This window comes from Physeter macrocephalus, chromosome 11 (assembly GCF_002837175.3).
Source record: "Physeter macrocephalus isolate SW-GA chromosome 11, ASM283717v5, whole genome shotgun sequence".
In the NCBI taxonomy this organism is placed as follows: domain Eukaryota; kingdom Metazoa; phylum Chordata; class Mammalia; order Artiodactyla; family Physeteridae; genus Physeter; species Physeter macrocephalus.
Window position 1 is genome coordinate 115,807,252 of NC_041224.1, and position 24,453 is coordinate 115,831,704.

Below are 24,453 nucleotides of genomic sequence, written 5' to 3' on the forward strand. Positions count from 1 at the left end.
GCATTTATGGAAGTAAACAAAAGTTTATATAAATCGATCAGCAAAAATTGTGTATTTCAATAACTCCTAAGCAATTGTGAAGAACTGTTACTTTAGTTATGTAAAGTATACCCCCAAGGGAGCGCTGAGTTCTCTTTAGATGTCTTCACTTCTCCAGTAATTACTCAAAGGCTATAGTAGCTTGAAAGTGGAAGATTCTGAATCCTAGGATATTGAGGTCACTCCTGGAGATAAACAAGGTCTTACTCTATCAAGTAATGGAATCCTTCCCCAGAAACATCCCTCCCTTATGGGTTTATATGAAAATATAGAAGAGGGTTAATGATCTATGCAGTCATGCTCTGGGACAAATCAATCAATCAAATTAGAAGGGAGAGAGGATGAGTAATATATACATTCTCACTCATTTCAGGTGATTAATGTCTTTCCCTCACCTGTATCTTTATATCAATTCTGTTAAACTTTAAAAAAGGCAATCAAAACGAAAACAGAGCTGAAAGTCTTAATAACCACTGATTAATGATATGTTATTTATCTGTTAGTACTTGGCTAGTAGCACCTGGCCATCTGACATAGAGCCCTAAGAGAATGCTGATAGGATTTCTGTGAATGAAGTGACAGGTCTGTCCCTACACAAAAAGAATGCCAGGAGTCTGGGATCCTGTTGCTCTGGCATTGATCTTCTTCAGTAAATGATATTGACTCTATTGATATTGTACTCTACATATTACTTACTCTGCATAACTGTGCATTCCTTGACATGTTGCCATAGAAACTAACTTCTTCATTGTTGTTTAATTTTTACTTTTTTTTTTTTCACGAAAGAAATGAATCTCTAGTGGAGAAAAACAGTACATTAAAAATCATTTACAATGCTGCCACCTAGAGAATATACTATGAACAGCTTTAACATATTTTTCAGTTCTTTCTCTATGAGTATACATAAATATAATTTTTAATAGAACTCTTACATAACTGAGTTTTTCTCAGTTAACAATATATCTTGAAAATCTGACACGCATATTGTAGTATCTGTCTATTTTTTCATTGTATGGAACACCACATCGTGTTAAACCAATCTCCTCTCTTTTGATCTTTTGGTTGTTAGATTTTTTTCACAATTAAAAAAACAACTCTGTGATAGCATTTCAGTAGGTAAATGTATTACTGCCTTAGGAGAGTTTCCTGGAAATGAAATTATTGGGTCCATGGGAGGCAGTGCGAGTTTTTCAGAAGGTTAATTGATGAACTGCATTCCCATCTACCTTACATAAAAGGGTAGTATTGGCTTCAGAATATGGATTTGTTATTATCTCATTCACAGGGTGTTAACCATGGCCCCTAAAATTAGTTCTTCACAGGACTCTAATCCTATGAGGTTTCATTTCCTGTTCCGGACTCTCAGATGTGAGATCTAAAAACTTGTGTCTATAATGTTAGCTTCCAACAGGCATGCTGTAGGTGTTTAAATACAAATCAACAGCCAAGCTAGTTGCTGTGGATATATTTATGTGGGGGAGGAAGACATAGAAACACATCCTTAGAAGCTGTGCCATGTTCTTAGTGATCTAAATATATAAAAAGTGCATCTAAGAAAGAGGTTGACCTTTCCAAGGTCACATCATGAGTCAGCAATGAAATCCCAAATAGGACTTTCATCTGCTCTTAACTTCTTTCTCCCAGTATGAAGAGTATTTATGAATAGGTCAAGAGAAAGCATTTGTAGATGAACTTATCAGACCATTTATAACTTGAAATGCTCCAAAATTTCAAGAGAGTTACTAGAAAGTTTCCATCTCAGGTAAATAAATCTAAATTGCTAAAACTTTTGATAAATTTTTAGAAAATAAAATCTTAACTGACTGGAATGAAGAGATAGTAGTGGGTGGTATAGGCAGATGGGAATGAGCCTCAAAGGAATATGTGTACACGCACAGGCGTGTGTGTGTGTGTGTGTGTGTGTTTGCAGGAATGGGGGAATAGGAAAGTGGAAGAATAATGGCCTGAGTCTGTCATGGTGACTAAGGAAAACAGAACCAAAGGGGCTCCTCAGGACATTAACCCTGGGGTGGAAGTGTAGGGGTCTTAGCTCTCATTTTGAATGAATCATAGATCTTTTCTCCTCAGCCTGCTGGTATGGATCAGTGCTGTTATTTCAAATCTTATGGGAGGGTCACCTGCAGAACCCAGAGAGATACTTTTCAATGTCCCCAGGACTGGAACTCAGGTCTCCTAATTCCTAGTCTAGTGCTTGTTCTACTACTAGAAGGAAGGTAGCGGTCATGTTACAAGGATTTTCAGAGATACACAAAAGCTTCTGGGTAATGAAAATTCAGGCTATGTATTATGGGAGGGCTACACAAAATAAAAGAAAAAGAAAACAAAAGAAAATTTTAGAGCTTGTTGGTGGTGGATGGAACACCATCCAGCTTGGTGGATGGTATTCCATCTACCACTTTATTGCAGATGAGGAAACTGAGACTCAGTGATCTGTTGGGACAAGGATAACCAGGACACAACAAGACCAAGAACTAAGACCTTCTAATATTCATCCTGGTGCAGAGTAATCTAGATACATATAATGATTCATTTATTCTTTCTCATGATCATCTTACAAGCTCCTATTTCATGGGTCGTGAATTAAGTATCACTAACATCAGCATGTTTTAAGAATCTATTTGCATGTGGTACTGTACTCTATAAAGCAAAATAGACAAATGCAGTGCTTGCCACACAAGAATTTTCTAAGGCAGCCAGACCTCATAGAAATAGACAGAAATGACCTATAGATCACTGAACAAAGCAAATACGTGAAGTGCACAACTTTGGCCATGTGAGATGGTAAAGGAAGACATCCTCACAGTCCATGGCTTAAAGAGAAGATCCATCTTCATCTCTGGTCAGCCCTAAACTGATAAGTAATAAGAATCACCCTATGCTCTGCAGGTGTTGTACTGGAAAGGAAAAGAAAGAGTGCTTTATCTGGCAAACCCAGCACTCAAGTTCATGTAATGGTGCAGTCTCTTTGGAATATTGTTGATTACTACTTTCATTGATTTTTGTCCTTTTGCATATTCTGTGATGATCTGCAAAGATTAGAAGGGTCTGCTGAGGCAGGAAGTCTCTTAAGGCATGCCTTCTAAAAGCAAAGTCTTTTCCCTCCTTGTAGGAAAACTAATGGTCATGTGGTTATATTTTTATTGAGGCTTTTTTTCCCTTCAAATAGGACCTTGATTAATGTGGGAACCTACAGAACCCACAAATGTTTAAACTGTGTAATATGAACAGTCATGAATGTGAGACTAGGGTATAAGTTCTGTTCTCTCAAAGACCAGTTAAAGACAAACCAAAGGTGACCCCAGCTCTCTTCTGTGGTAACAAAAGCCACCTTGACCAGATCTTTTACATGCCTATCTTAGTCATTTGCTTCAGGGCCAGTATTAATAGTAGTATTAGCATTAGTATTCTGAAACTGTCATATGTATAATGTGACATAAAACAAATGAGTAATTATGGGATTCTCTAATTCCATCACCCCCTGTGTTCTTGAGAATCAGAATTCTTGGTGTGGAAGAAAGGAGATAGAGATGTCAAATAGAAGATATTAGGTTAAAACCCTGTGGTCATGAATTTGAATTGGAAATATCAGTTATGAACTCATAAAGTGTTTTTAAAAAAATATACATATCTACTAGCTCTGTTAATTAAAAAAAAAAAGCCTAGAAACGATCACTAACCCAGAAGTAATGAGCATCCCTACTGTCCAGATGGTAGTCTGAAAAAACTTTTCTCATTAAAGGGAACCAAGGCTTATTAGAAAAATGGCTGATTTCAAGTCTGGAAATATACAAGATGAGCAAAGAAGCTATCAAAGTGTACTTAGAATAGCCAACCTGAAGTCAAATTGAAGGGGATACTACTGGCCAAAGATGAACAGTTTGCCCTTCAATAAGGTTAAGAATTGCTATGGATCAAAATCCATCAAATATGTTTAAATCCATGAGCACAACATGATATTAAAAACCGACTGGTTGGTTACCTTCTGAATGTAACAGAGAACCAATTCATTGTCTTGAAAACCAATTCATTATCTTGAAAACTGATAAAGAAAAGGAAAGAATCAAGCATACATCTTGACTTTCCTTTATGAATTATATCACTGTAACCAAATTTTCCATAAAGAGAAGCATCTTCTATTCCGGCTAGTAAATGAAAACAAATTAATAGAATATCATCATTTTACAATCCCCAATACATTAACAGTTTTAGGTACAGAGCATCAACTGTCAAAATAGTTGATAGCATCAACTATCAAAAAAGAGCAAAAACCAAAGTTAAATTACTCCTGATGAAAGAACACAATACTACTGATGGTTTAGTCAAAGACATTGTACCTTAAACTAATCAGGCCTTAGGATCCAGCTGCCAGTTTGTAGGAAGAGGACCAACACACTGACTGTTTTCACATGGCTGCAACCAACAAATCCAAATTATGGGAAACTCTGCAAGTCTAATGCCCTAGGACTTTCAACAGGTGAATTGTATGAAAAAAAACAAAAGGAATAGAGATGGACTCTGTAGATTTAAAAAGACTTACAGACATACCAAGTGAAAATATGGGCAACAGTAAATTATAGTACCAGACATGCATATTTGGGTGATAAAACCATAAAGAGATGCAGGAACGTGATTGCTCTTCAAGTCAGGATAGTGATCACTTTTTTGAGGCTTGGAGGGTCTGTGATGGGGAGGGGGCACATGGAGACACTTCTGGGGTGGCTGGCAAAGTTCTAATTTTTGACCTGGATAGTTGTTTGCCTTATCACTAAGCTATATATTTTTATGTGTGATATTTTGTATCTGTTTTATTATATTTAAAAAGTGTAAAAAATCAGAAAAAAAAATAAAGCATGTTAGAGAAACCTACAAACCTGATGCTACCCTAGAGATTATCACAACACTGTAAGCAGTAGATAAATAAGGTTGTGGAAAATTGTGTTCTGGAACACAAAGAATGTAAATTCTCTGGTAGAGACATCTGTGTAATGTCAGTGGCAGACTGCCTTTCAAGTCGCTGGGTTTTGTTCTTAGGGTTGTGTAGCAACAGGCTTGCATGTAGCTCCTGTTTCTAGACAGATGACCCATCTCTGGCTCAGTGTTTTTCAATTGTGGTGCTTAGAACACGGGCATAATGACCACTGCATGCTTAAGAAAATGCAGATTTCTTCATCCCATCTCTCTTCAAAAGGAGCAGCCCTGGAATCTGCATGATTAACACACGATTATACTGCACACTTCAGTATAAAAACCGCCACTGACTTCTCTGTCAATTTCTACCTGAAATCAGTTCTATAAAGATGTCCTGGGGAAAGTACAGACCTTCCGAGCAATTTCCAGATGAGCTATTGAGTGTTGAGGCCATAGCTGTGATTTTCACTAGTGAATGAACTTAGATTTTGAACCTTTATCTAGAACACTGAATATGAATGTGACTAAGCATAGCTCAGTTAGAAAAAATGGTTTTTCCAGTGTGCAATAGCAATTGTCAATATTCCTCTTGTCTTTTTGCTCAGGATTTTTTCCCTCTCGAATAAGTCAGAGCCTGGGATTAAGAATTTAAAGTGGGGGCTTCCCTGGTGGTGCAGTGGTTGAGAGTCCGCCTGCCGATGCAGGGGACACGGGTTCGTGCCCCAGTCCGGGAGGATCCCACATGCCGCGGAGCGGCTGGGCCCGTGAGCCGTGGCCGCTGAGCCTGCGCGTCCGGAACCTGTGCTCCGCAACGGGAGAGGCCACAACAGTGAGAGGCCCGTGTAACGCAAAAATAAAAATAAAAAATAAAAAAGAATTTAAAGTGGACTCTTCATCAGTGAACTCTCTGACGCTTTTAAAATAATTTTAAACCAAAAAAATTTCAGTAATGGAAAGCAGAACAGTCCTGATTTGGATATGGCCAGGTATAGTCAGGCAGAACTTTTAATTGGTTATTTCTCAATTTAAGGCAAAGGAGGCTTTCAGAGCATGGAAGCAGAAGTGTGAAGGCTTCCAAGTCTGTATTAAGCATCTTCATCCTCCTCTTTCTACAATCTCCTTCACTCTCCCAAATCCATGTGCTTTCTTCATCACCTCTCCTAATCAAAACAGGAGATGATGTCAGTTACGTTTGCAGATTGCATACTGATTAGTGTGGATATACTTGGGAGAGGAAGCTAAACTAGTACTTGCTTTTTAAGGATTTTACATTGATTTGTGAAATACAGTATTTTATCCAATTGAATCCAATTCTACAGGCATCCTGTGGACAATGCCCACATGTATGGCAGTGTCCTAGCAGTGCAGATGAGTAAGATACATTTCCTGCTTCCAGAAAGGTGCAATCTAGTGAGGGAGATGGATAAGTAACCAGCTAATGATAACAGAAAAATCACTTCTGCATAAATAATCTCATTTCAGTCCTCATACTTGCGGAATTTTGGTAATTAAAAGGATAACCACTCTTTATAATCATAAGGTTCTTCAAACTTTGGAGAGAAGTACTATGATGATCATAAAAGTCTCAGCATCCCTCCCACAAGTCTTCACCACAGTCATTCTCAATATGACAAAGAAGAAACTAGGACCATTAGAAAGTGAAGAGGAATGGGACTTCCCTGGTGGTCCAGTGGTAAAGAGTCCACCTTCCAATGCAGGGGACGTGGGTTTGATCCCTGGTTGGAGAACTAAGATCCCACATGCCACGGGGCAACTAAGCCCATGCGCCACAACTACTGAGCCCATGCGACTCAACTAGAGAGCCCACGTACGGCAAACTACAGAGCTCACGCGCTCTGGAGCCCGCGTGCCACAACTAGAGAGAGAAAACCTGCACGCTGCAACTAGAGAGAAGTCCATGCGCTGCAACGAAGAGCCCACGCGCCACAACAAAAAGATCTCGCATGCTGCAATGAAGATCCCGCATGCCACAATAAAGACCTGTCACAACCAAAAATAAAAATAAGTAAATAAAATAAATATTTTAAAAATACAGCTATAATTTTTTTTAGAAAGTGTAGAAGAAGGGAAAAAAGAGGGGGTAGTCTACTTTTGGGGAAATAAAAATACCTTGTCATAGGAACATCTATTAATCTGTCTTTTGGGGAAAGTACAGTTTTGAAAGTCAACTGAAGGTGACATTAATACTCTGCAATATTTTTTATATGAGGTTGCAAGTTTTAGTTCACATGGTTCACTTGTGAGGTTTTTTTTTGTTTTTTTTTTTTGTTGTTGTGGTATGCGGGCCTCCCTCTGCTGTGGCCTCTCCCGTTGCGGAGCACAGGCTCCGGACGCGCAGGAACAGCGGCCATGGCTCACGGGCCCAGCCGCTCGGCGGCATGTGGGATCCTCCCAGACCGGGGCGCGAACCCGGTTCCCCTGCATCGCAGGCGGACGCGCAACCACTGCGCCACCAGGGAAGCCCACTTGTGAGTTTTTTTAAACAAGTAACTGCTATTCCCTTGATCTGTATTTTAAAATGCAAAGTACATGTATTAGGTAAGAATCTCTTTTCAGCTTTTTCTAATGAACACACACACATGGTGAGCATATGGATAAAAGACACTTTAATCATTCATTTCTACAATTGCTAGTAAACAAAATGAGCAGTCATGATGACATGGCATTTTGCAGTAAGACTAAATTATGTACACAAAATGCATCTTATATTTACTTATCTCTTGCTTACTGACTTGAGACCATAAAACCTCTTTATTTTAAATGTAATGGTATCCTCTGGATAAGATGAGGGCTCAAGGATTTTGAAACTCTGATAGGGAAAAAGATAGAAGTGGGAGTGAGGAGACCTATCCTTTAAAAGTAGACTTTAATTCATGTTTGTTTTAGAAAAACCATCTGAATGTGTCCCGCAGTTATACAAATGTAACTCAAGAGTGTTTTGAGAGAAACAGTGAAATTATTTGGGGGAAGAGAAAGAAACATTATTTGGGTAGTAGAAGAATGCAGAAATGACTGTTGATTACTGTTTGTCCCTATGGAGAGGCAGGTTGTAGGTATTGGAGGGATTTGCTTGCTATGTTTTCTCATTTGGGGATTGCATGTAGGGAAGCAAGGAACAAGAGAGAAGTGGGAGCGGCTGCATTTGTGGGACTTAGTGAAACTGGGGTGCCCAGTGTTGCTTTAGGACCTGGGTGAGAAAGTTGCTGGAAGGGCAGGTTTCCCTCCACATTCTCATGGAGCCCTTGGAGACTGGCAATTTGGGGCACTTTGGCAGAATGTTGATCCACAGATACTTGTAATTTCATGAGGAAACCTTCAAGATGTTTTGAGAATGGTTGGAAATGGGCATGGTGGCCTAATGATGAGGCAGCAAACAGATCCCCTCCCAGGGACAGTTAGCAGGAGCTGGGGCAGTCATACTTAGAGTTATTAGAGTAAGCAGTCAGAGCACTCACAGGAAGGACACCCTCACTTCTATCTCACTCTGGTGAAAACGGGACACACTGGTTAAAATACATAACAGGTATCTTAAAAGCCCTGTATCTGTCTAGAAGAAATAAGATACAACTGGAAAATACATATACAACAATCTTTCCAAAAAAAGACACCTCTCTCACATAAACATACAACTAAATTAAAGGAAAAATACTGACCTAGCCATCTGGAGTTTATTTGTAAACAGTCTCAGGTCCTCAGTGTTTGTATCAGCTACTAGGTAACCATAGAAGAGTCCTGTTTCAGTGACAGGCAGCGGCAGCTGCAATTTTGAGACCGCAAGGTGCCATGAAGGTTGAGTGAAGCGGGCAGTTGGCAACATAATGTATTCAGTGCATTTTGTGCTGTGAGTACTACCGAATGCCACAGGGACGACTGTGCCGTATGTGAATTAAACAAGAAAATAACATCACCTTCCCACATTAATGCAGTAATACCGATGGAAAAAAATTCTATGCAACTTTTGAATATACATTGTTTCCACTGTCACTTGCTTTAATTCACTTTGAGATGGGCTCCAGATGAGCCTCATTTTCTTTTATACTTGCCAGAAACAATGTGGAAGTTACAGAATCAGAGATGATGATAGTAGTGCCATGACCTTAAGGGCTGTGCTATTTGTCATTTCCAAGAATCTGAAGGGAGTGTGTGACCCCAAATTAATTTTTACATGCATTTTACTAAGAGACTATAAACTGGCTTCCTTTTGTTTCATTAGTTTTAAAATTATCATACAGCAAAATTGTGGGGGGTTTTGGTGTACTGTTCTACAAGTTTTAACCCATGCGTAGATTTCTATTACCTTCTCCATAATCAGAATTCAGAACAGTTCCATCAGCCCAAAAAACTCCCTCATGCTATCTGTCGATAGTCATGCCCTCCCCACCCCCAATCCCTGGCAACCACTGATATATTCTTCATTACTATAGTTTTGTCTTTTGAGAATGTTGTATAAATGGAATTATACAGTGTATACCCTTTTGAGACTAGCTTCTTTCACTTAGCATAATGCTTTTGAGGTTTATCCAAATTGTTGCATGTATCGATAGTTCTTCTTTTCCCTGATTGCTGTGTATTGTATAGAGGTACTGTAGTTTGTTTATCCATTTATCCACTGAAGGACATTTAGGTTTTGGTTTTTATGAATAGAGTGTCTTTTCATTTTTGTGTGTACCTGAGTTATCATTTCTCTAGGATAAACACCCAGAAGTGGGATTGCTGGGTCAGATTGTAAGTGTATGTCTAACTTCATAAGAAACTGCTAAACTGTTTTCAAGTATGACTTTACCATTTTGCATTCTCATCATCAGTGTAGGAGAGTTCCAACTGCTCTGGAACTCCTCAGCACTTGGTATTGTCAGCAATTTTTTATTCTTATCAGTCTAATAAGTATAAACTGGTATCTCACTATGGTTTTAATTTGCATTTCCCTAATGGCTAACGAGGCTGAAGATTGTTTCATGTGCTTATTTACCATCATTATATCCACTTAGGTAAAGTGTTTGTTCAAGTCTTTTGCCTATTTTAGAATTGGGTTGGTTGTTTTCTTACTGTTGAGTTTTGAGAATTCTCTGTACGTTCTGGATATAAATCCTTTGTTGGGTAAGTAATTTGCAAATATTTTTCTCAGTCTGTAGTTTATCTTTTCCTTTACTTAAAAATATCTTTTTCATGGGCTTCCCTGGTGGCGCAGTGGTTGAGAGTCCGCCTGCTGATTCAGGGGACACGGGTTCATGCCCCGGTCCGGGAAGATCCCACATGCCGCTGAGCGGCTAGGCCCGTGAGCCATGGCCGCTGAGCCTGCGCGTCCGGAGCCTGTGCTCCGCAACGGGAGAGGCCACAACGGTGAGAGGCCCGCGTACCGCAAAAAAAAAAAAAAAAAAAAAAAAAATCTTTCATGAACAAAAGTTTTAAATTTTGATGAGGTCAAAATTTGTTCTTTTATGGACGGTGTGTAATATGCCGTGCCTAAGAAATTGGTGCTAAACCCCAGGTCCACAGTTATGGAGACAACATTGACACCTGCTACTTCCTGGAATGTTCTCTGTCTCATCCTCCTGGTTGTCTTCTTCAAGACCCAAACTTTACTTCCTTTGAAAAGCACTTGTGCCCCTTTCCTCTTTGGCCCTGTGGACACAATAATTTCCTCCTCATCTGTGTACCCTTTGTGAACACTTATTTTCCTGACTATAATTTGTCATTATATGCCCCCTCCCACCAGGCAGGGAACTCCAGGTGACCAAACCCTGGCATTATTCACCTTTGTTTCCCCAGCACATGGGTTAGTACATAGTAGGTACTCAATATATTCACTGAAAAAAACAGAAGTAATTAATTCCTAAAGACATTACCCTTCTATCCTTAATTGTGCTGGGGACAATTTGAATAGCTATAAAAAATGTTATTGCTTTAAGGACATTTAAAAACTATCTTCAGTTTAAAATTAAAGTTTGTTATTCTTTGAGACATCTGTTGATTTAGTCATTTAAATGAGCTTGCTGGAGAACATCTTTTCTCAGAGGAAAGGATATAAGAGAATGAATGAAATTCATGTTAGAATTATGGGAGATTTTAAGTAGCTAAAGCAGTTGATACCAATTGATGATATTGAAAAATAAACTAAGCGATTTTATCTACTGAAATTAAGTTTTTGTTCATTATTAGTCTGTTAAAGTAAGATCCATATCATCAAAATTCTTGACTGCCCAATTTAATGGTAGCCACTAATTATACAAAGAGGTCCTGAGGAACCAGTCCTCTACTTGGAGAAAACATTCACATGCTGAAATAAATCCTCTGGGAATGAAGCTACCTTCTGATGATATAAAATCTTCATTAATTATGTGAAACAGCCTCCTGTTGCCAAATAATAATATTCATAGGAAGTTAGATTTTTAGCTTTCATTTGTCCTATAACATAACAAGATAATGGGACCACCTCTAGGTGAGCTTCTGAAGGTTAACAGTTTGTCTTGGTATCCTTGGCCCCTCTCTCTGAATCTGCCTTTCCTCCACCTCTACATTCTCAGAGTCCTCCAGCTCTCTGTTTGTGGACTTGGTTTACAAGGAGTGGGAGCTGCCTTTAAGGGCGATAGACTGAACCTAGAGTCTTAAGAGTGTGAGAAGTCTGGGCTGGTGGATCTGTCCATGGTTGTATCATTCCAGATGATGCATACTTGGGAATCAGGAGAGGAGTCTAGAAGTCAAGAGAAGAAAGGTCTAACACAGATAACATTGGGGAGAGGGGCTGGAACTGATGGAAATAGTGGCCAGAATTAGGTGTGAACAGGAGAAATGGGATAATTTCAGGCTACGACTATGAAAGCAGAGTCTGGAATAAATTGCTTTATAGAAGATGGACCAATCAGTGGACCTAACAATTTTTCTCATGGATGCTGGAAAGGGCTCCTTGGCTGTCACTCATAGAATCTTTAGCATCCTCATCCCTTTCTTGACTTTACCTCTTCTATAGACATTCAATTTTCTGCCTACCAGCACCCTCTATCAAAATAGGAAAGACTCTGAAATCAAACATTAACATTTTTGGGGCAGTTACACTTCACTATGAATTTTAGTCACTGTATCAGCATAACTAGTCATTGCCATGTTAAGTGTTTTAAACGTCCAACTATGAATGAAAGATTTTATTTCCTGTTAATACTCTTAGTAAACAGATGGGGAGAAATATTTTTGCTTATAGGTTCTTCAGATATATATTATGTATCTCCAGTCCCAAAGAGATTGTTTCTTTTCATATTCTTAGAAAAACTGTGAATTTCTTCTAGAATTACCACTTTGTTTCCACCAAGTAGCACTGCAGTGCTCAAAAGTTTGTTATACACTGAGCAGTTCAGCCATGTGAGTTGAGTCCAGTTTCCAGTTGCTATCTGCTCAAGTTAAACATCCGGTAGAAGCTGAAACACCAGTGATTCCTTACATGCATCAGTTGGGCTCCAATCCAACTCCACACCCAAGCTTCTACTTCATCTTATTAATCTAGTGCCCACAGGGCCTCCTACAAGTCAGATCTCTCAGTGCCTTTTAATTCCAAACAATCTCTGCTGGGAGGAAGCCATTCAGCAAATCATTTTTTAAAGTTTCTGATACCTGGTTATCTGACTGAATGTCCGTAATCTTCAGCTTGTTTCATATAACATCCAACAAACTGGCAGTAGTCAAGGGCCAAAGCACCAGAAGCTTCAGACTGAATATTTTTTTAAATATTTGTTTGACATTTATATAGAGGGACAGGGAAAAGCAGATCTTCTATTATTAAAACCTAGATATAGATTCAGAATTAGTTACCTTTCTCTAAACAAACATCTCATCAAGTGTTCAAAGCATAGTCCCCTTTTAGAGGGAGAGGGAGTATATACACTCACACACTCGTATATACAACCTACACGTTTATCTGTAGTTCTTGTTCTATAATTTGTGCGTGCATGTAATTTTGTCAAGCCAGACAACCAATGGCAAAGTAGAGGGCATAAAAGTAATTAAATAAATTAATAGACTCCAGAAAATTGCGCCATGCTATGCATTATTTAGGTTCAGAATTTCAGCGGATCCTTCGTGTGCTTATTGCCAAAATACTCAACAGAGTGAGGTCAGCACTTGTGGGGAGGGTGTTTCTTTCTCCTCAGGGCCCATCTGCTTCTGTGGGAACAGGGCTAATTCACATTTCACAGTTACTAAGGAGGAGGGTATGAAAACCTAAGTTAACTGGCACCATATATGCTTTAGTGCCCCTTACACATAGTTTCCCCTGGATGGTTGCCTGACATCTTGACCCATGAACTGGCTCTGACTAGATTCCTGGATCCATTATGAAGGAGCCAAATGTGTGTAAATAGAGTGGATGACACGTGCTTTGGCATGAAGTTTTCATGGTACCAAGGCTATACATATAACTTTCTGTATTGGGGGATGAGTGTGGGATGGTGTAGAAATGCCTATTTAGCTCTTCTGAGAAGGTGGCAGAAGGGTTACTCAAACCTTTTTCTCTCTCAGGTATGTCATTTTTCTGCATCTCTAGATTGCAGTGGGGCCTAAGAGACAGAGACTCACAAATTCTGAGTCATGGAATCAAGAGTGTGAGGAAGTTGAGCACACTGCCGAGAGAGTGGTTGAAGTAACCACTGTGGAAGCTGTGCTAGGAGACGGGGTGTATGAGGAAAGTGGCTGGAGGGGATGGTGGCCTGGAGGGGGTTGAAAAGCACCTGTAGTGGGGGAATGGGAGTAAAAAAGTCTGTCAAAGAGAGGTTGGGGGCACAAGGGACTTTCTGATATTGTTCCCGAGGTGAAGTGACGACCAGGTCCAGAGTGGAGCGATGGCAGAGAGTCATCCCGGTAGAATGGGCGTGAAGGTCTTAGGAGTAGTGAAGTAAAGGAAATCCGAGGCTAGAGTGTTGGCTGGCTCCTCAGTGTGAATGCTGAAATTACCTAAGATGATGGTGTGCTCAGTATGGAGAGGAAAACCGTGAACCAGATGCATTCTTCAGTGCAGAGGAGTGAGAGAGAAGAATGTAGATAACAGCAGTAAGGGAGGATGACAGGAAGGTTTAGCAGACAGTAGGCGCCTACGAAGAAAGAAGGCAAAAGAGTAATGATCAGAAAGCAACAAAAAAGCACTGAGGTCTGCCCTCCCCCCATCAGCTCCCCCTCCTTCCTCCACCCTTCCCCATCTCTCAGCTGAGGCCTGGGAGAGCAGGGGAGGAAGCAGAAGCCTTGGGCAAAGTCAAGTTTGGGTAAGAACAGGAGGTAGAGGTGGCATTCGTGAAGAGGTTAAGGCACGTTTTTACAATGGATTGGGGATATTAGCCAGGAGAGTACTGAGAATTTGGAAGAGGTCAGCAGGGGGAGGAAGGGCGTTTTCCAAGGCAACACAGTACTACATAGAAATGAGCATCCTAATAGTACAAAGCATGCAGGGCATTTGCTTTGGGGTTATGGTTGAGGTATCAGGAATAAAATGTGTGGGGTAATTGGAGTAGATGTCCAAACAATCATCAGCTAAAACCCCAGGCTACATGGAATATCTGATGGTAGTTAGAGGCCTGCTTTTTTCTGCTGAAGGTCAGCAGAGACTAGCTAATCTGGCTGTGATTGGTTCTTATGTACTGGTTAATAGGGTATTATAATTTTTGCCCCAATAAGCCCATGGGCCATATTTTTTTCTAAGAAATTTACCTAATCAGAACTCCAGAGTCTATTTAGTTTAAACTTTTAATCTGTTTCAAGTTATTATCACCAATTTATTACCAGTTAGGTCTTGGATTTCAAGAACTCATATTGGAGCATGTATTGGAATTGTACAATAATTTTTGTTCAGAATTCAGCACAACTTTCTATCATTATTCAATAGTTTTCTTGGCTTATTATTACACATTGTCAAATACAGGTTACATTTTAGTTTTTCTTCGAAAACAAGTAATTGAATTGTATGAAATCAGAAGGTTATATTTCCAGCAGAGAATGACTGTTTTGATACTCAAGATAGGGCTCAGAACTCAAAGGCAGTCTTAAAATTTTAGCTTTAACAAAAATCATAAATAAAAGCCGCACTTAAAAGAAATCACTGATACATAACTAAAAGTGAGTGAGCACTTTTTGCTGACATCCACATCATTTTGATGCTTAATGGACTCCAATTGCTCAAGTAAGTATTACCAGTGATGCTGCCCATTTCATGCTGCTGGCCTCTGACAGCACAATGAAAATGTGGGAACTTGTAAGGACAAGTGACACACCAGATAAAATCTGCCTACCTAATAGTATGTGAGGAGGACATTGAAACTTTGAAATAGTAATGGTTTTATTTTAAATGTCTGAGTCTTAAAAACAAAACCAAACTGTATTTTGTTTTTGTTCACTCTTGGGGTTTCTCTGGTTTTCTTTCTTAAGAGTGATTTTGTTTGCAAAGCGTGGATATCCATTAAGAATTTAAATATTAAATTGTGTCCCTGTGGGAAAGTGACAATTATCCCTTACCTGGAAGATCCCATGGCTCACTGAGAATGGCTAGGAGTTCCAATGCAGCACACATTCTAGCCCATTTTTCTTCATGCTGCATGTCTGGAGGATGCTTCTATCCTGAGATATTATGTGTTCGGTGGAGCTCACCAGTAGCAAAGAGAAGAGCTGTTGGCTCCCTTATCTAAATCCCAAACTAACAGTAAATAAAGAGAACAGAGAGTGGGTTTGTGAGGTAACCTCTCACCTTGGATGAACTTTCAATGTGAGTATCTGAAAAATAGTAGGATTTTCGTGGCTTAGAAAGAGATCAACTTACCTGTGTGCACTGAAGGCCCAGTGCCCAGGAATATGGCCTGTGACTCTATCTGAACTGAAACAAAGGCCAGCTATCCAACATGTGCTCACCTGACCTGTTGGCCCTGATCATTGGTGTCAGGTGAAGGAGTGACCTTTCTACCATCCCCTTCCCAGGTTAAGGCAAAGGAGTCATCGTATATTTGCTTTTCTTTATTGCAGGACATTTGTGAAGATATTTCTGATCATGTTGAGCAAATCCATGCCCTCCTTGAAACGGAGTTCTCCCTGAAGCTGCTATCCTACTCCGTCAACGTGATTGTGGACATCCACGCGGTGCAGCTCCTCTGGCACCAGCTCCGTGTCTCAGTGCTGGTTCTGCGAGAGCGCATTCTGCAAGGTCTGCAGGACGCCAATGGCAACTACACCAGACAGACGGACATTCTGCAAGCTTTCTCTGAAGAGACAAATGAGGTGGGTGTTTTCCTTGAAGCCAAATAGTGCATTGTCAGGTGTGATTATTTGAGAACGTTTTCAGTTTAGAGGTGTGGGATAGGAATTCTTTATAGGTAATTAAGCAGGTCCTAAGCCAGGTGTTGAATCTAGGTATAGTGACTAGAGGCCAGGGCACTTCTAATGTGAATGAAGCTAAAAACCAGAGTTCATTTACACCCGGTAGTTTGCACAGATACCACCCGTAGCTGTTGGTGCTAACCTGGCTTCCTGTTCCTCGTTCAATTATTTGATAAATGTTCATTGAGTGCTTATATGGGCCAGGTACTAGGTGCTAAGAGTGTAATAGTGATCAAAACATGGCCTTTGCCTTCAAAGAGCTGAGACTAGTGGGGAGTGGAGGCAAGTGGACAGACATTAAGACCAGACTGTGATCTGCGTGATCTACATGCAGATACAATGGTCTACATGATGCCACTGAAGGACAGAGAAGGGGCACCTAATTCAGACAGGGAAGCCTTTACAGGAGAAGTGAGTCTAACCTGAGACCTGAAGGAGAAGCAGGATTAGACTGATGAACAGAGGTAGAAACTGTTCTAGACAGAAGGAATGGCATGATCAAAGATCCAGAGGTAAGAGAGAGAATGATAGCCTCAGAGAGGAAAAAGTTCAAGGGACCAGGAAGCAGGATTTGAACTAATATGTAAGCAGAGGTCATATCATGAAGATGAAAAGCCGTATTAAAAAGTCATATTAAGAGAAGTGGACTTTATTTTGAGGATAACAGAAGAGTTTGTTCAGGGAATTGATGCGATTCAATTCATGGTTTAGAAAAATCATTCTGGTCGCAGTGAGTCATATGGACTTTAGAATTTTGCACAACCAGTATATTTAGATTTTTTTGTACTCATAGTAAGCATAGTTTAAAGAGTTTGTTGCTGTTAATCTTGATGCATAGCTTAAGAATGAACACTGTAAAGTTAAATCCAAGTGAACTCTCCTATTCCCAAATAAAACTGACATTATGTCAGAGCGAGGGAGAAAGAGAGAGAGAGAGAGAGGCATTGTTGTGCTAGCTAAGTAAGGGCTATATATATGTGTGTGTGGATGGATGGATGGATAGATAAATAGATGGATGGATAGATGGATGGATGGATAGGTAGGTAGGTAGATAGATAGATAGATACCATGTATAGATACATAGAGTGTGTGTGTGTATGTATATAATCCCTTGGCTCTTGAAACCCAGTTTAGTGCTCTACTGTTGATTTTGTGGAAAATATGTATTATACAAGTTTAGAAGGCATTTATATAAATGTGGATTAAAAGGCCTTATAAAGTGTTGCATCTCATTGAGTTATTAATGTTTCAGTGGCTCCAACATTATCAACAACACAAAACAAATCTGGGCTTCTTCTCATAAATGATTTATGTTTGTTGATTATTGTTTTCGTAATAATGATGCTCTTGCTGTGGCAAATTCCCTGCAGGCCCTGGAAGTTTCTGGGAATGAAAATCTACTGGGCTCACTTCTAACTTTAGGTCACAGTCTTTGTTTTCATTTAGCTTTTCCTAATGTTGTGGCAATGAGGGAGGTGATACAGACTTTGGTAGAGTTCCTTTTAAAATTATAGAATGAATATGTAGGTGTGTGAGATAGTCCTCAGATGCCATCCATCCCAAGTGGGATCCCTAGAAGGTCCCTGATTGGGACCCTTGTGGTTATGGGAAACTACAAGGAATCCCAAACTAGTCAACTCTGCCCTAAATCTGGTGTTTAGGAGGAGGTGTATGCTAATGAGGTGGGAGATCAGAGATGGGGAAGGTTTGTCTAAACTCTGAAGAGACAGTACTTTAGATATCTACCTGGTATCTCCAATCTGTACATTCTTTTTTTGTTTCTACCCATTTGTTCTCCTGGCTCTGTCCAAAATCCAGTATTTATCAGTCATCAGATCTGCCCACTTTCAACCACTTAGAGGGGGCATTAGAAATCATTGAGTCAAACCAACTCATATTACATATTTATTTATTCATTCAATAAACATTTACTGATCACAACTCTGATTAGACCTGGGGATATGAAAGTGCTCTAGGGTTTATTGTTATTGTTGTTTTGTGGAATATGTTCACCATGTGTTTATTTGAACTTGTATTATTCACAAAGTGGCAGCCCAAGAAAGATGAAAAGCCATTGAGACTAACTAATTGCTACTGGCCACTATTTTCACAGCTATGTTGAGAGTTTATATTCAGTAGTACCCATCATGGGTCTCACAATGTGAGCTCAACAATTATGTACAGATTCAATTGAAAGCAATTTAGTGCATTTTCATGTTTGAAGTCAGTCTTTAGTCCTGTTGTAGAGATGCAAGAATACGTTGTATGAGGGGTAAAGGAACAGTGGATTCTCAACCATCTGCTTTGCGGACATTTCTCTGTGAATTGAAGCACTGTCTCCATTACCATCTTTCCTGAAGCAATGGATTCCTGATCCTATTTGTTAGTTTTATTTGTTTCTGTCAGCACACTGGAACTGTGGAAAATAGGAAGAGAATTAGGATAACATTCTCAGCTTTATCAGAATAAATTCAGCTGTGAAAGATTTGTAGAATGAAGAGGGAGATGGCGTAAAACATGCTGATAAACTAGAATAGTAAATGTCCTTCCAGTGAAGGTAAATTCATTTTTCTCTTTTTGGAAGTCAGTTGAGTTTCATAGCCCATTAAAGAATAGGTTTGAAAGTCAAGAAAGTGGCAAGTTCTCTTTCTGTCCTTACAGAAACAAAGTGAGTTTTATTCCTTTATTTAAATATGGAGCAGGCCATGTCTTGTAAACAAATTGGCAAATGCCGTACTGAAACAAAACCAGCTGAACAAACAAATAAAAAATACTTTAGGGCAAAGCTCCACATTGTGTAAAAAATGTGTTATACTGAAATTTTCTATATTTCAGATACTGTGATAAGCAATTTATATTTATTTCATTTAGTAAGGAGGGTAATGGGTATTAAAAGTAGTTCTATTTCAATATTACTCATCCATAAAAAAGAATGAAAGATTGCCATTTGCAGCAACATGGATGGACCTAGAGATTATCATACTAAGTGAAGTAAGTCAGACAGAGAAGGACAAATACTATATGATTGTCACTTATATGTGCAATATAAAAAATAATATCAATGAATTTATTCACAAAACAGAAACAGACTCAGAGACATAGAAAACAAACTTATGGTTACCAAAGGGGAAGGGGAGGGAGGAGGGATGAATTAGGAGTCTGGGATTAACAGATACAAACCACTGTATATAAATTAGATAAAACAAGGATTTACTGTCTAGCACAGGGAAGTATATTCAGTATCTTGTAATAATCTATAATGGAAAAGAAACTGAAAAATATATATGTAACTGAATCACTTTGCTGTACACCTGAAAATAACACAATATTGTAAATCAGCTATACGTCAATTTTTAAAAATAGTTCCATTTTATAGATGGAAAAACTGAGTTTAAGAGAGGCTAAGCAAATGCTTAAGGGCATACACCTAAGAATAAATAAAACAAGCAAAACCAGCTCTTAACTGATCTCTTTAGGAAAAATAATAATAATTATTTCCTTCTTCCCTTCCTTCCTACTTTCCTTTCTACCTCCCCTAAATATTTATTGATTTCTTACTCTTTATAAGGCACTAGACATTCAAAGATGAATAACACATGTTATTAAATGTTAGGAATCACCGTCATAATTTTGTTAGATCCTCAAACAGTTCTGGGAGGCTGGCAGGACAAGTGCTATTATCCTTATTTTACAGATGATATTATTGTATCCATCTTACAGATAAGAAGACTGAGGCTGAGAGAGGTAGTCACACAGGTAGTGATAACTGTTAATAGTAGTAACACAATAGCGAACATTGATTAAGAACTTACCATATGCCAGATGGTGTGGTAAGCACTTTACCTAAATGATACCCTCTCAGTGGGAACACATTGGTCCTTCCAGAGCACTCACATCATTGCACTTTGTGTGTTCTTCCACGAGCACTTATCACAGGGCAATTTATATTACGACAAAGTGTGTGCTAGATTTGAACTTCGTGATTGTTGGCACCAGATTATAATCATCTCTGTATCTCCCACAGCACCTAGTTCATATCGCTGTATATAAAAGTCGATGAGTTGAACTGAAGTCAGTAATGCAGATAATAACTGCTTTAAGTGTGGAAGAGGGCGATATCACTGTAGGTTGGTTGACTGGGATTGATCATGGAGATGAGTTATTTGACTCATAATTTCAGCCTGTAGAAAATGGAAATTGTCAAGAATTATTACTATAGTATAAATAAAAATATTGAAAGACTTTGTCTATTTGCCCTTTTCCCATCAGAAACTAAGCTTTGGGCTTCCCTGGTGGCGCAGTGGTTGCGCGTCCGCCTGCCGATGCAGGGGAACCGGGTTCGCGCCCCGGTCTGGGAGGATCCCACATGCCGCGGAGCGGCTGGGCCCGTGAGCCATGGCCGCTGGGCCTGCGCGTCCGGAGCCTGTGCTCCGCAACGGGAGAGGCCGCAGCAGAGGGAGGCCCGCGTACCACAAAAAAAAAAAAAGAAAAGAAACTAAGCTTTGCCTTGCTCCCCACTTCCCTATATCATTGCTTGTTCCTCAGTCCACTGCTGCTATGGAATGCAGTCAGAACCAGAGCACCAACATGGGAGAGCTGAAAGGAATCTGAGCAAGGGTCTCGACCCTGTGGTCTGAGGACTCTGGGGGGCCGTAGCCTTCTTGTAAGAGGTCCATGAATTTATATGTTAGTAATTGAAGCATAACAAACACCATGTAGTGAAATTAGGGGAGGAAGGGAAGAGAGAGGCATACAAAATTTTTTGCTGTAACCATAATTAAAACAGTGAAATTCTGTTTTCAACTCTTCTGAGTAAGGTCACTAAATCAGGGCACAAAGTCAACTCTGAAATGGCAGTGGACACTAATATAAACCTTGGGGGCATTTCAGTAGGGAGATCTTCAAATCTCTAAATTATAAGTATCAAATCTCATGTCCAGCTGGTGACAGAATTCAGTGGTAAACAAAGAAAGATCTGAGAAGGCATTTGGAATTAGAACTTCACTTAACTTATTTATGGGTAAGGAACAAAGCAAAATTTCTTATTTCAAATTAGGGAGGAAAAAGGGTTTCCTTGATGTCTGAGACAATATTGAAGCCAGCAGTAAAGTGAATAAATTGCTCGTCAATAAAGTGAATAAGTTACCATCTCCATAAAACATAACTTTCATCTGAGAAACTGCTTCATAACATATGAAATGGGGGTCTGTTTGAGTTTGGACATTGCTAGGCTGCCAAGACACAGCTAAAGCACTACAAAATAAAATGTGGTATTTCTAAAATAAAAAGGCCCATAAAAACAACATGCACTCTTCCCCCACCTCCATATCCACCTGAGACTTTATTACTTACATGCATTAGAAAACTATCTGGGAAGGTGGTCCAGTAGAAAGAAGTGGGACTAAAATATTAGTATTACTAAGCAATATTTTAAGAAATGAAACTCATTATTTATCTGCTCTGAGAAACTTCAGAGAACTCTATTTTTTTTTAATTGCCTCTGCACTGTGAAATGTAGAAAAATACTTTTGAGGAATGCTCTTAAATAATAGCCAACTCTGTTAAAATATATGGGTAGATGCTTGCCACTTGGTCTTTAGGATTTGAAATGCATATGCTATGTGCTGTTTTTTGTTTTGTTTTTCAGGGAGGGATTTTTTTTTTCACATTAAAAAATGCAGTATGAATTAAAACTAGTTACCCCTGAATGACAATCAGCCATGCACAGCAGTAGTTGGCCTGACTGGGAACAGGATGGGAGAGGGCTCCCATTGGAGCATTAAGTGTTTTTGAGTATGGTATTTTCTTTTCCAAACAAAGGACTGGCTAGGGAAGGGATCTTCAGGGGGAAGACTTAATTAGGAAAAGGCAGCCATACCCTATTATCTAGATGTCTCATGCCATATGTTCATCTAACATCATTTATTGAGTACCTGTTATTTTTGAACAAGACAGTATCCCCTGGTCTTAACGTTCTGTGACCACCAAAATTGGGAAAAAAATACTTTCCCACAGTTATGGTATTCCTTGCCTGTCCAGAAGCGGGTAGCTGACATTTTCATGGGTCTAATTTTTACCTGAACTCTCACATCTCTTTTTTTCTATTCATCATAGGAACATTTTTCCTTAATGCCTCTTTGACCTCACTTAAGTAGGTGCAGTGCTGTAACTTTGTGGTAAAAATGATTTAAAATAATGTAAATTTCAACTAGTTAATAATTTAAATACTAACGTATGGGATAACTTTGGAACTTAATCACTATTTATAGTACTATTTTTGTAAAGGAGTAAGTTCTGAACATTGAACAACCAAATAAAAAAACTTTTAGTAAATACAACCTGCTTTTTTTTTCTTTTTTTTTTTGCGGTACGCGGGCCTCTCACTGTTGTGTCCTCTCCCGTTGCGGAGCACGGGCTCTGGACGCGCAGGCTCAGCGGCCATGGCTCACGGGCCTAGCCGCTCCGTGGCATGTGGGATCCTCCCGGACCGGGGCACGAACCCGTGTCCCCTGCATCGGCAGGCGGACTCTCAACCACTACGCCACCAGGGAAGCCCCAACCTGCTTTTAAATTGGAATTTCCTCTATTATTCTCTTGAAAATTGCATGAACTGTGACTTTTGTTTGACTGGCTCATTCCTTGGTGTTTTGGGCTTCTGACTTTTTTTTTTTAAAGATCCTATCCCAGATATGAAGCATAAAAGCCAAACAATTCCAGTTAGACCATTTTTGTTGATATTGGCAGTTAATATTGGTTTCTTACTTTGTGCAGCATAATTTAGCATAGGGACACCTCTCATTTTGATGAAATTTCCCCCCTTGATATATTTGATTAGTAAAAAAATATATAATAAGTAATAAAAGTAAGCATTCATTGAGTACCTATCCACGTGCCAGACTTGTGTCTTACATATTCTGTCTTCTTCAAGCCTCACAACAGCCCTATGGCATGGCTTATTGTTCATTTTTACAAATGAGGGAAATGAGGCTTAGTGATATCAAGCTACTGGTTCCTGATCACATGAATAATTAGTGCTTGAGCTAGAATTTAACTCTGAGGTTTGGGCTTTTAATCACTGAAATCAATGAAAACTACATAATCAGAGGAATAAACTTCATGAAGGCATAGAGATATATTCCAAAATGTCTTCATTCATTCATTCATTCAACAGATGTATCTTTGAATTCTGTGTAGCTCACTATGCTAAGTGTTGCAGGTATCCTCGAAAGTCAGCCATTTTCTATGTGATTTATACTCTTGTGGTGCTTACAAACTAGTGGGATAAACAGATTAATCAAATAATCACAATAATATGTATTTAAAGCTTGAGATAAATATTTAAAGGAAAAACAACATAGTTTTATGAGTGCTTATAAGAAAAGATTCTGACTTAGGTGGGTGTTTGGAATCTTGCAGAAGTGAAGCTTGATCTGAGGTCTGAGGGGTGAGTAAAAATTAACTAGTTAAGGGTTTTACAGGTGGGAAGCTTTCTTGGCAGAGGAAATAGCATGTGCAAAGGCTCTGGGGCAGGAGGAACACATTCAAAAACTGAAAGGATGATACCGTAGCTGGGTGCAGCCAGGGAGGGGAGAGTGGCTTGAGAGAGGCCTCTTCATATCTGTTCTTAAAAGGTTTGGGTTTTTACCTAGCAGCAGGAAGTTAATAAAGGATTTTAAGCAGAGAAGTAATAGCATCAAGACTTGAAATTTGTAAAGGTTACGCTGGTGGCAATGTGCAGGACAAACTGGAGGAGGGGGTATGTCCTTTTAAACTAATATCCAGTGAATCAGAGAAAATTATGGCACAGGGGTCAAATTATGTGTCAGACAGTCTTTGTTTAAGGCTTAGCTCAGCCTTAGTCCCAAGGCTGTGTGCTAGTTATGCACCTTCTTTTGGCTCAGCTCCACTTACGTAAAACAGGGACAATCGTACAGACCCCAGAAGAAAATTATTTTGAGGATTAAATGAAAAAGTAGTAGTGGTAATCATCCACCCCCATTTATAAGATGAGGACATTGAGGCCTAGAAAGGTAAAATGAGGTTTTTCGTCATTATTATTTATCTGGATGTTGTGGAATAAGAGTGAAGGGAGTAGGAGGTAAAGGCAAGGTAAAGGTCTGAAGGGAG

The 24,453-nt window shown here is 39.4% G+C and overlaps 1 protein-coding gene across 3 annotated transcripts in view; it reads left to right on the plus strand.

Annotated features, from left to right (window-relative positions):
- Positions 1-24,453, plus strand: part of AKAP6 (A-kinase anchoring protein 6) — a 529,420-nt gene that overhangs the window by 201,120 nt on the left and 303,847 nt on the right. For all 3 annotated transcript variants that reach the window (XR_003681883.2, XM_028495685.2, XM_028495686.2), the window contains exon 3: positions 15,976-16,227. Coding sequence is in view for 2 of the 3 variants with exons in the window: in XM_028495685.2 (XP_028351486.1) it covers positions 15,976-16,227 (252 nt within the window). In the remaining variant the exon portion in view is untranslated. The remainder of the gene's footprint in view (positions 1-15,975; positions 16,228-24,453) is intronic.